The sequence below is a fragment of the Pagrus major genome, chromosome 8, assembly GCF_040436345.1.
Source record: "Pagrus major chromosome 8, Pma_NU_1.0".
Classification (NCBI taxonomy): Eukaryota; Metazoa; Chordata; class Actinopteri; order Spariformes; family Sparidae; genus Pagrus; species Pagrus major.
The window spans coordinates 17,380,168-17,392,732 of NC_133222.1; the positions used below are offsets into that span (position 1 = coordinate 17,380,168).

Consider the following 12,565-nt stretch of genomic DNA (forward strand, 5'->3'; position numbering starts at 1 on the left):
CGCTTAAATCAGTAATGTTTAGAAAAGCCCTTTTAACCTTACCTTTGCACTCATCACTTAATACTGGATTATCTCCTTTTTCGTTAGTTTCATCCTTGTTTGGTACTGTGCGAGAGGAGAAAGACATCCTTATAGTGTATGTTTTTTAATGCATATGTCTCACACTTTATGCCTCTGTCTTAAAAAGCAATCACATGTACATCTCTTTTGTCTAAGGGCTGCAACTAATGATTATTTTCATTATCAACTAAACTGTCAAAAAAAATGTCCATTACAGTTTTCTTCAAGGCTGAGGGGACATCTTCAAATGTCTTTGTTTGTCCTTCCATCAGTAAAAATCTAAAAAATAGTCAAGTTACTATTCAATATGACTAATAATCTCAAGATTGAGAACTAGCTCATTAGGAACACATTAAATCCCTGCCCTGCTCCTGAGTTACCGTCCTTCAGCTGAAACTGACCTGCATGTGTTCGGCCAAAAGGTGAATATCTCATTAATGTGTCATCATTGTTTACAGTACCTCCTTTGAAAGCCAAAAGCAATGACTAAAAAGCAATGACCACGTAGATTCAGCAGGGGGCAGTATGTGCTTATGTTTGACAACACCAGTGGAGCCTTGATTTTAACACTCACTAAATGTGATTGGAAGAAGATTTTTTCTGTTTTTTCACCCCTACTGTGAAGGTTTGATGCAGACAAACTTGAAAATAAGAAATAAAAAATGGTACTGTTTTTTTCACCCACATTCAAGTTGTCCTACAGGTGCGGTCTGGTTGTCTGGGGCTCCCTCCATGCAGCAGACCCGTGACACCTTGCTACACTGATACCCTACAGACAGGTCATGGTCACAGGGTAGGCCATTTGTCCGGGCTTCCTTCCCCAGAAGACAACAGTTACAGCAAATCTGCAGAGAATAGAATACAATAGAATAAGCTTTGGTGCATGATGTGGCATTAGCATACACAAGAGAGAAACACAATATCTTGGAGAGAAAGAAAAAACACAGTTTCACAAAGAATTATCTCCCGATTCAGCTCCCTAATGCACCACAGGAATTAAAACCACAACTACAAACAAGAAGAAGGAGATTGTGGGATGATGCTGGTCGGTGAAATACTGTAGGTGGATAAGTCGGGCTTTAACACTGACAAATGGAAGGGTGTGATTCAGAAAGAAAAGCCGAGCACTCAATCAACCAGGCAGGCAGAGAAGGAGGCTGACTGAGAAGACAAGCTAACTGAGTGACAGGCTTCAGACTGACAGACAGACAGACAGACAGACAGAAGAAAAGGAGCAAGACGGACAGACAGACAGTGATGAGATGACATCATCCCCTCTGGCTGAAGCATGCTCAATCAATCATCATGGCAGCCTGGTAATATCAGTCGGAGAGGCATATGAAAGGTGCAGTGTGTGGGGGATGGGTGTATTTGTGTTTTGGTTGAGGCATTGAGGATATGTACCTGAAATGTAACCGTGTGGGGCATATGAGTGTAGCGGTGGTGATAGCAGAGCTGAACGCAAGCCTTTCAAATACTACAGCTCAAATTGTTGTGTACCAGTAGGTAACTGCTACCCTGTCTCTCTGTGTTTGTTTACATGTGGGTGCATGTCTGTGTGGCCTCGACACTGTCCCAGAAAACATTCAGGTTTTCAGACAACTTTAAGAAAGCAGACCTTTAACAGTACCTAGGCCCTGGTTCAAAACTGTGCAATTAACAAATCTCAGGAAAGTACAGCAGGTGCCATGCATAAAACTGATTTAAAGCACGGAAAGACTTCCATTTAAAGCAGCTATAATCACTGTTTTGTACAATATCAGTCAAATGAGAGAATATTCGCTTCGCGTCATTGTTATCCTCTCCTCCATTGTCATCCACGAACATCTGGACATCAGATTTACGTCATGACGTCAGTGTGAATGTCAACGCCTATAGGCTTTCGTGACACAATGACAAGCGAAATCCTCGATTGAGTTCAATATTATATTTTTCAATGTTTTTCAATACATGCTGGTAGGCAGATGTTTTTTAACCTTTGGACAGGGCCAGGCTAGCTGTTTACCCCTGCTTCTGCTCGTTTTGCAAAGCTAACCATGTCTGTACCTCCATGGGTAGGACACAAGAGTGGTATTTATCTTTTATTTAACCTTCTGCAGGAACTCATATTAGTATATTTCCTAAAAATGTTTTATATTTTTGTAATTTCTCACCATTTGTCCCAATGTTACAGATTAACAACTTTACAGTTTTGTATGAGTTTAATCTAAGCTGTCATTGATGGTTGATTGATTGATTGATTGACTAATTATCATATCTTGTTTCATAATGTAATGGAACCCTTAGAGTAAATGTAGTAAAACCTGACTTGAACATTTATCAAGAGTATGTTAAAACCATCTCATCCCCTCATATATTTTTTTTTATTATAAAGTAGTTCTAGCTGCTGTATAAATACCGTGAAGTTATCAAAACATATAATCCACAGAGAAATGCTCACAGCCTGTATTGAGAAACTTTGCCTAGCTCCTTAGTGTTGTAATGTCACAAATGCACTCACTGCCTTCAGCCACGCCCAAAGCGTGACCATTTTTACAAAAACATGGCCAGAGCTGATTCAAAAACATGATGGGCAGTGCCAGCTCAAGCCTGTGAGAGCTGACCAATCAGTACAGACTTAGCTTTTTGGGAGGGGTCTTTAAAGAGACGGTGTTCAGACAGAGGATGAGTATAGGTGCTGAAGCAATGGACAGTATGAGAAAAGAACTGACTTTTTTTTTTTTTACATTAAAGAACGTAAACATCAAGTAAAGTAATGACAAGATGTCCAACTATTGCATGCTTTTGACAAAGTGCACCACAAAGTGACTATCTTGTGTTGATGTGCAGTATTTTGTGCAAATAAAGGGGCACTCTGAGGTTCAAGTTAGGGGAGAAAAAAACAAATAGCAGCTGAAAAGTGCTTGGACGAGAGCCTGCAGAAGATTCTAGAGTCAGAGCAGAATTTATAATCTATCTGACAGCAACAAGCTCCATTCCTCCCAGGAGTGACATGCCTCATCCTGCTCACAGTGCACACAAACACACACACACACACACGCAAACACCATCGCTCTCATCAATCATTTGCCTCCAAACTGGCTGTCCAGCAGAGTGATGTACTATACATTGATTGTGTAGAGGGAGATTTTTGGTGCACACAGTGATTTCACTCTGTCTTTTTGTGTCTTTTATGGTGTCTTCAGTTGGTAAGGCACACATGCACAAACATGTGAATGTGCACATACACACATACAAACACACCTTTGTAGTCTTGGTCTCGCAGGTGCTGGTGAGTAAAGAATCGCAGGCTCCTTGGTCTTTGGCCACGTTGATACCAACAGCGCACATGTTATCCTCAAGCACTTTTACACAGCACTGCTCCTGTACTATCCTGTCAGCAGGAAAAAACACAACACAAAAACACAGGCGGTGCATTTATTCTCAGCTCTATCAATAATCTCCTCGGTGCAACACAACTCTGCCTTAAAGTGTAGCCCATTAAAATCCGCCTGAGGCAAGCCTGATGGGGATCTTGGAGTTGTCAAACTAAAAATGCGTGGATGAGTGGGTTGAGTAAGTCCTGTGTTAATTCAGAGGAGGACATGGAGGTTTATCGTGTTTTGCAACGCTGACATCGCTGGACTTAAATTGGGTCGAGCAGTACTCCCCGAGGCCTTTGTTCTGTTGTTTTAGACCTGAGTCAAGTCAACATATAAGTCCCAAGATGAACATTTGTCCACCTCCACATCTCCTTATTCACAGTTACAATAATACCACTAAAACAAACCACTCCCTTAAGATAAGCATGCTGTGTCCTGTAAGCAACTCCTTGGCTGACTATCAGTTGCCAGTATATACAGTTTGCTTGGGATCAATGACATCACAGGAGTGGAATCATGCCATTTTTCTTAAGAAATCAGTGACGGCATGTTGTTTGAAACATTGCCACAAGCATAAAGTGAGCAACACATTGGTACAGGAAGTATTGCAGCCCACCTTGGACTCCGAGCTCCCTGCTCGGGAGGATCATAACATCTGTCTAATCCCAACAGGGATCAATAAAACACAGCATATTACTGCAATGGCTGTTAAAATGCCAAAAGCAATATTTGGATCGTCTCCTCACATGTGAATATTATTATCAAAATATCTGTTTGATCGGATTTCATTGTATTGTCTAGCGTTCGCTGTCCGTTCGTGCAGTCTAATCAGTTAAGAGTGGGTGTCTGTTTCTGTCTGGTCTCGATCTCTGTCTCAATTTTACAAGAAAGAAAGCATAAAACGCCGCCCCCTCACCTCTCCTCTCGCTCATTTCCAACAAGCCTCTTTATCAACTCTTACCAGAAATCTCTTTCCACATAAACTACTGAAGATCTCAAATGTACGTCAGAGCGCACACCTCCTCTGCAGAACCTTTTAAGGGCAAAGCCGCACTCCTGTTTTTTCTTTTCTCTCCTCTTCTCTCCACTTTTTCTCTCTCATGCTTTTTTCCCCTTTGGTGTCTGAAGTAATCGTTAAGATTTCCTGTTATTGCGTCTCTCCATCGTCCCTCTATGTCGCGTTTCACCTCTAAGGTATTTCCTGGATTTTGAAACAGCCCCTCTTCTGACCCCCCTCGCCCCTTTTCCACCCTGCTCCCCCACAAACCTCTGCCCCTTTTCCTCTCTCCCACTCACCATATAATTTAGACAAATTTGGGATCACTTAGGGTGGCTACGGTAAATGTGTTTGCCATCAGTGTTCACAGCAGCAGATCTCCCCGGCTTATGGGCCCCGAACCTGTGGCAGCACACCTTCTAGGGTTACCAGCAGACCTGTTATTATCCCATCACTATTAGTGTTTCCTGCTCTCACGTGAAGTGAATAATGTGCCTGGAGATTTATAGGAGTAAGGTAAAGCAATCTCATATTAAGGGCCTGCAGACATTTCCCGCATACATGGTACAGGCCGACTCTCCTGGGGCCAATACCACAGGAGCTTCTGTGGTGCAGATTGAAAATGTAAGATTGTCACAAAGGGTGCAGCAGTTAATGACTTGTATATCGGAATAAGCCCCAGGCAAGACTTCTAAGCAGCCTTCTTCAGCCTCATGGTGTATACATTTACAATCAGAGAGAAGGAAGTTGCAGATAGCACCTGCTTACATGCATGCGGTTGACCCAGAGATGAGAGGGATTGACGCACAGTCTTCGTTATCGTTGGCACGCTTCTGACCATCTTTACAGCAGTCCTCCATCGAAATCTGTTCTGCTCCTACGGACACAAGGCATGTTTATTGCATAAGTGAACAGGTGAAAAAGTGGTAAATCTGTGCTTGTCACATTTACTGTGCTCTGTCAGACTGACAATATCTGATATAGTCTGGTTTTCCTGCAATGAGGGGAATATGGCTCATCACATTTTTCCCAGAGCCTAAAATGACATCACCTAAATTGTTTCTATTGTCCAACCAACAGTCAAAACCCCAAAGACTCTTCATTTGCTATCATATATGTTCAAAGCTGTTGTCTTATTTCTTTGACAAACACATTATCTTTTTGCAAAAATGAAAGTGCTGATTGCTAAATTGTTTTTGCTGGTTAAGGGGGTTATAATGTTAACTATCTAACGCAAATGAAAAAGGATATTGCCATTGTTGTTGAAGGCAGGTTGCCTGGGGTTCTTTAAAAGATGGAAAAAACAAAATTCAAAATCTGTCTGGCAATTTAAACTGGCTTTAGGCATTTTTTATTGCCAAAGACAATGAATGATGGATATGTTGTTGCAGACACAAGAGAGAATTTTTGACTGGAGCACATTCAACTCTGTGGTAATCTGGCTGTTTATTCATGTGGATTAGAGAGCGTGGAATGCCCCAACTCTGTAAACAATCAGCCATCACAATCACATCAAGTACATTCATTTGCCTGTGGTTTGTGTGATCTGCCAAACGTGAAATAGCTTTGGCAGGTCGTCCCCTTGGACTTTTTTTGCCTTCGGCTCAAACCAGGAACAGTGCGCCAAATTGTTATTAACAATAAGTCCACCGGGAGAAAAAGAGAGAAAACAAACTCACTGTGAAATAAATTCTGTTGATCCATTGTAATAGAATACGAGTCGTTGCTGGTTGGTGACTGAAAGCCCTGAATCATAGAGGATAGTGATTGTGAAATGGGCTGAACAAACCCATCTGTCTGAGAAACAGCGTCATGCCGTGAGAAGTCTGGCAAGAATCAGCAACTTAAGATAATAAGTTAGATCAGGTAGGGAGGACAAGTGTCTGGAATAGTCCTTAGTTTTATAGATTTGCTGCTTTCTCCCTGAGGGGCAGGGGGAATTTTATTATAACCATTAAATCAAAGATGAAGCACAAGAAGGAATAGTCATCATCACAAACAGGATTCAGCATTGATAAGCTTTGTAACAACACAAATAAGTATGACAATAAAACCCCCAGAAAGTTTCCAGGCTTACTGTTCAAACCCAGTCCTGCAAAGTATGGGCAGGATACAACAATGACTAACAACGATGAGTTTATTAAAGTTAACAAAACACAGTTTTTCTGTAGAAAGTGAGTCATTTCTCCAGTTTAGTCTACAGGAAAACAAAGCACAGCATTTAAGTTCTACTGTGTAGGATTTTGTCAAATCTAGTTGTGTGGTTACAGCTAAAAACATGAAAGGCTCCCTCAAGAGCTGTTTGGTTTGTCTATTCTGGGCTACCATAGAAACATGGCAGTGATACATGGTGGACTCAGTAGTTGATGCTAGAATGGATGAGCCGGAGGGACAGAAGAGGGACACTGTGTTGGTCACTCTTCTGTGATTGATTGTTATGTCCTCACTTGGTTGTGTTTAGGAATGAGTAGGCTTGTGAGTTAACACAGGGGATTGTGAGCTGTAGTTTTCCTCAGTAAACACACAGACTTCTTTGGCTGCCGCAGTCTTCTGGAGCCACTCTTCTCTGCCGGAGTATCTCTGTGCTAGAGAGAGCAAACAGTCCGGATGTCCAGATGGGCGGACTGCCACTCCAAGCCAAGTAAAGTTAGTCCTACATCCAAGCTCGGTGTGTGGAGGGGTAGCTCACCCTGTGGACACCCGGCGTCTCCACTCTGCCTAACCCACAGACACAGTTACGAGCAGAAGAGGTTGGTGTGTTTACCAGAGGAACTACAGCTGGCAATCTCAGGGAAATCGAGTAAGATACAATTGAAATCTTCAATGCTGAAATCTCTGTAAGAAACACTGGTATGCTGTTGCTGTTGTTATGGGTTGTTTCACTGTAAACTTAGGTGAGAACCAATCACTGCAGGGTGTCCCTCTCCCATCCCTCCGGCCCATCCATTCGGGCATCAACCGTGTAAAAAGCTTTATCTCAGGTAACAAAAACAAGACAAACAAGACAGTTTCAGGTGATTATACCCCGATGAAAAAATATGAATTATATTCCATTTCTGTAAATAGCTCCCCCTAAATCCTACACACTAGACCTTTAAAACATTGTGACCATTGCTACTACACGAAGGATGATTAACCTGGCAGACCGGAGTGAATATGGACAGAGGATTTATTACTAGGCAGCCACATTAGCTGACTCACTACTGACTACTGGAAGTCTGGCACGTCCCAGAATCCTCTGGCCAATAAACCTCGTAGCAGCTGGATGAAATGAGATGGCATTTTAAAAGCTTTTCACATGGGACTACCAAGTAGGCCCTCTCAGTCTCTGTGTCTGTCTCTGAATGTTAAAGACCTCTCGCTGTGAAGTGAGACCAGGAGGTTCAAGTCAGACTACAACAAAAATATGTTGCTTACAAACATACGATAATAGAAACTTAAAAGAGTGCCATTAATGCCTCATATAAATGTCAAGAGAAGTTTGTACGACTTTGTATAAGTTGTTCAAGCTTTCTTGTTTCTGACCATCACCAGTGATTGACCTCCTCTTGCCAAAACACTCAATTTGTATTGAAACTGGAAAGGCATCTAACCCACTAGGCATCACATTGTCATTCCAACGCCACCACTGTCTGCTGCTCAGCGAACCTAAATTGAAAGAGCAGAAGTGCCTTAAACCTAACTGTGTGCTGCTGTTTTATCAAAAGAGGCAAACCAGGCACAGCCATGATCCACTCTAGATGCAGTCTGCCACGGTCCTCTGTCTCTGTGATGCATTGTCTGTCTGGAGACGGCTGATTTTCATCTTGGATGGCTGTGCTGGTTTTGAGGGCCATTCTGTCTTGGCAGAGCAGCACATGGCTTGCCTGCGTCTAGACGCCTCATGTAAACAAGGCTAAATGAGCCCAGTGGTGGAGCTCCGCCCAGACAGAGTAGTTGGCCTTACAACAGCAGTGTGCATCTCTTTCGCAGGCTTGAGGCTTTTATTTGGAGGTTTCTTAGTGATACAAAAAGGCTGTTACACTACAATACTGTTTACTTATCTGTGTTAAACATCATCAATGTCAAATTCCTTCCTTGAATAGTTCTTTGCGTGACACACAGGGGTACTTCTAAGAATTTTGGTCACGTCACTGTTTGAGCTGATAGCTGATAGCTTTTACTCCAATCTGAGCCGTGACACACCTCCCTACAGAGAAGGCAGCTTAGAGAAAAGTGGTCCTGCTGACTGTGAAAATTGCCCCATGTGTGACCACGGGATCATGAGCATTTTGATACGGCTCATCCCACGCCTGGGTGACCCTGCTGTGGGCGCTCGAGTATAAATCACACCCCTCTGTCTAGATCGTCCCGTCCTGGTGAGACGATGGTCGTTCTGACATAGCATCACAGCATACCAAGGCACTTGGCCTTTGACTCGCAGGGCAGAAAGTAAGAAACCATGCCAGTGAGAACTCTTACTTACAACGTCTGTTAAACTGCATTTTAACACTCCTAATGTGATGTGACATCTTTCTTTATCGCTTTCTAAATCAAGTTGAATCTGGGCAATGGCTTAAGCAAAGCAGTAATGAATGAAAGGGAGAGTTAAGGACACACAGTTTTTGTTTTTTTTTATCCTATAATGCAGTTTGCAAAGAGTTTATAGCTACTTGAACTGACTTCATCCGTCATTGTAAGTTTTGAGGCAAACAATGTAAAAAAGAAGAAAAAAAACAATTGTCATCCTTTTAAAGCAGCAATTGTGATGTTTTGTTACATATATGTAATGAAATTGTAATCCTACTTTGAATCCTGCATTTCGAGACAGACCTGCAACACTTTGAAGCACCCAGCTCTGTAAAGCTGTGCTTTCATCACATGCCCCAACTAGTCCGATGACAAATTCATCACCTCCCCTGGTCTCACTCTGGTCTCACTCTTTGCCCATTCATGTATAAATGCGCGTAATAAAGCGATCTTGCAATATAACATTCACACACACGTCAGAATCATAAACCACTAACATTCACATGGCTTGGCTTGATTCATTAAAAAGTCGTCAAGTTACAGAAAGGTAACTTACCTTGGCCAAGGAGAACTCCGAACAGAGAGCAGAGCAGCACCACACACGGACCCATTGAATGAAAAGAGATCCAACAACAACAACAACAACAACAACAACAAAACCTGAACGAATAAAGTTGCCCGGCAGCTTCGAGCTTGATCCGACGGTGGTTATATTCTGCAGGATGTGAGAATAAACCGCAGTTCTCCTTTAAAACAAGACAGAGTGGGTCGGAGGATGTGATGGAGTTGAGTGAGTCGCAGTTGCAGCGTGACTGCAGGAATGAGCGTCTAATTATGGCACAGTGAGGGGCGGGCTGGGGCCACAGACACCCACTTATTGCCAATCAAAAACGTTTTTTTTCCCCCCCTTTTTGTACGAACTCCAAATGAACGTCATTAACCGTGAGCTCATTTGTAGAGTGTTATAATTAAGATATACTTTCGCTTTTGGGACTTACAGATTGGTTGTAATACTCAGAAGTGAGCTCAGGCTGCAGTTAAGCTCTATATTCTGTCAGGAATGTTTATACAAAGCGCCTATAATTCAAAAATGTTTTATATGATTGATAACTTTATGCGTGTTGGAAAGTATTAGACCTGAAATACTACCTTGGGTGATGTGGGCTGCCATATTTTTTTTTATTTTTTATTGGAGGAATTGCAAGTGTCTTCAGGCTACTGTGCTGTAAGGTATGCATGCACACATGGAAATTGTCTTCCCATCAACGGCAAAGTAGACTTTTTCTGCCTGTGACTAATGACGGTACTGATTATTCAACATCTGGAGCCGGTTTTGGGGTATTTTAAAAATCTGTTGTGGCTCTGTCCAGACTGTATAAGCCTCGTAACCTTTTGGATAGCTCATTTAGGGGAAATAGGAGGATTCAAAATATATATATTTTTATTGTCACTGTCTGCACACAACTGCATTTATTCACTGACTACCTTTGAGTTTGATGACAGATCAAATTAGAATCTGACCCTGGTATTAAAGCTTCTTATAGTCGGTGTAGTGAAAAGTTGCCAAAAGTCATGCTTGAGTAAAAGTAAAGATATCATGTTAAAAATACTTTGGTAAAAGTGAAAGTCACTCATAGGAATAGTAGTAAAAGTCTTAAAGTATTGGATATTAAATGTACCTTTATCAAAAGTAATTTTGTGGCAATAAGTGTTCTTAAGTGTCGAAAGTACACGTGAAAGTAAATAATAGATATGAGTCAACCAAGTATCAGCCTGGCCGATTATCGAACCGGACATACCATATCGACATGGCGGTCATTTCATTTTCCTCCTCTGACGTCATTCTTAGGGTGGGAAGGTCAAGTGTGGAACAGCTGTTTAAGTCACATAAATGTAGAGAACCTGACAAATCTTTACCATTTCCCACTTCCTGGCTGATCAGCAACTGAAAGAAGATGGAATGTGAAAATCTGGATCAACATCTGGCTATAATTCAAGCCAAAATAACATACTCGATATCCAGTTAGCTAACGTTAGCATTCAACCACTTCCTAGCTAACATTACCGCCTGATTGCCTCCTGCGTGTTTCACTTCCAGGTTTGAATATGTGTGTGTTGATATTTTAGAATTACTTTCCGCCTTTCCTATGGTGTCATGTAACATTATCAAACAGTAACGTTAGCAAGGGAGTAGTTGAACACTCACATTAGTTGTTGTCTAATGGAATCCAATGGGTTAGCAAATACCTTGAAAAATGGTCCAATGTCCCTCTAGATTGTCACTATCCATTGTCTTTTCAGTTGCTAATCAGTGAGGAAGCAGTAAAATTATAGCAATTGGTCAGATTCCCTATGTTTATATAAATCGCATCATGGAACACACGACATCTGAGCTTCTCACCCTGAGCATCATGTCGGAAGAAATTCGACGCCATGTGAATATTGTCTATATATTTGCTTTTTCTCCAATTGCCAATGCAATTAAAATGATTTTTAAATCAATTTTGAAAAGCACTACTTTCCTCAGCAATCTGATAAAGTAACTCGTAAATAAATGTAGTGGAGTAAAAAGTACAGTATTTGCCTCTAAAATGTAGTGGAGTGGAAGTATAAAGTACCTGAAAATGGAAAAAATGAATGAAAAAAAAGTAAAGTACTTGTAGTTAGGAACAACTCATGAGTAAATGTACTTAGTTACATTCCATAAATGCCTGTAGTAACTACTATTGATAACCATTTTTCTTTTAAGTTACTGAAGTTCACAGCTACACCAAAGAAAATGAGGCATTTTCCCTCAAACTTAATGAATTAAAGCTTTTGTAACAGTGCCACAGATGTGGGCTCCCCGTCAGCCAAAGAGATCATGAACTGTGAGAGGGGAGCGGGGTATAAACAAGCCACACACGCACACACACACATGCATGCACATACACACACAAGTCTACTCGAGCTGGCAAGAAGCGGAGAAATAATTGCTAGACTGCATTATAAACATTTTGTACCAACTAAGGCCCTCTGCAAATTCAATCAGTCTACCGACTCTGGGCATGGTGACAAGAGAGAGGTTAAATGATCGTCTAATCAGAGCCATATGTCTCCACCACCAGTCTAGCCAGTCTAGAAACATCACCAAGGACTTGATATCAGGACTCCACAGGCATACAAAGCCCACAAGTATATGGCAGTTATAAATGTGTGACGGCACTGTTTAAGTGCAGTGTGTGACAAGCCTTGTCTCAATCTCTGTGCTCCCCAGTCCACCACAGTCTGTGTTTTCTGTTGGTAATTGCGCTCTGTTAACAGACTTTCTAGAAGACCACATTTTAATGGACCAAACCAGTGTTTTGAACGTTCTGGCCCACTAAAATGCATGATATACATTTAGAATTGTTATCCCAGACAGCCACTTGTCTCCATTCACTATATAGCACTGCTATTGCAGAGCTGGAATTTGATGCTATTAATCTTCCTTATTTAGACAATTCAGCTGCCTTTTTCAATATCGGTATTCCATTTTTTCTAATGAAACCCACTTAAAAAAACACCCGACTGAGGTGTAAAAATGAGCTTGCTGAGAACTTGTGTGAGGAAGTGATCCATCACAGTTAACAACATGTCTTTTCTTTCACTTGTCAGT

The 12,565-nt window shown here is 41.6% G+C and overlaps 1 protein-coding gene across 1 annotated transcript in view; it reads right to left on the reverse strand.

Annotated features, from left to right (window-relative positions):
• Positions 1–9,539, reverse strand: part of fbln1 (fibulin 1) — a 31,999-nt gene extending 22,460 nt beyond the window's left edge. The window contains exons 1-5 of the mRNA XM_073471336.1: positions 9,485–9,539; positions 5,188–5,296; positions 3,304–3,433; positions 746–905; positions 43–105 (exon numbers count right to left, since the gene is read on the reverse strand). Of these exons, the coding sequence (XP_073327437.1) occupies positions 43–105; positions 746–905; positions 3,304–3,433; positions 5,188–5,296; positions 9,485–9,539 (517 nt within the window). The remainder of the gene's footprint in view (positions 1–42; positions 106–745; positions 906–3,303; positions 3,434–5,187; positions 5,297–9,484) is intronic.
• Between the last annotated feature and the right edge of the window lie 3,026 nt (positions 9,540–12,565).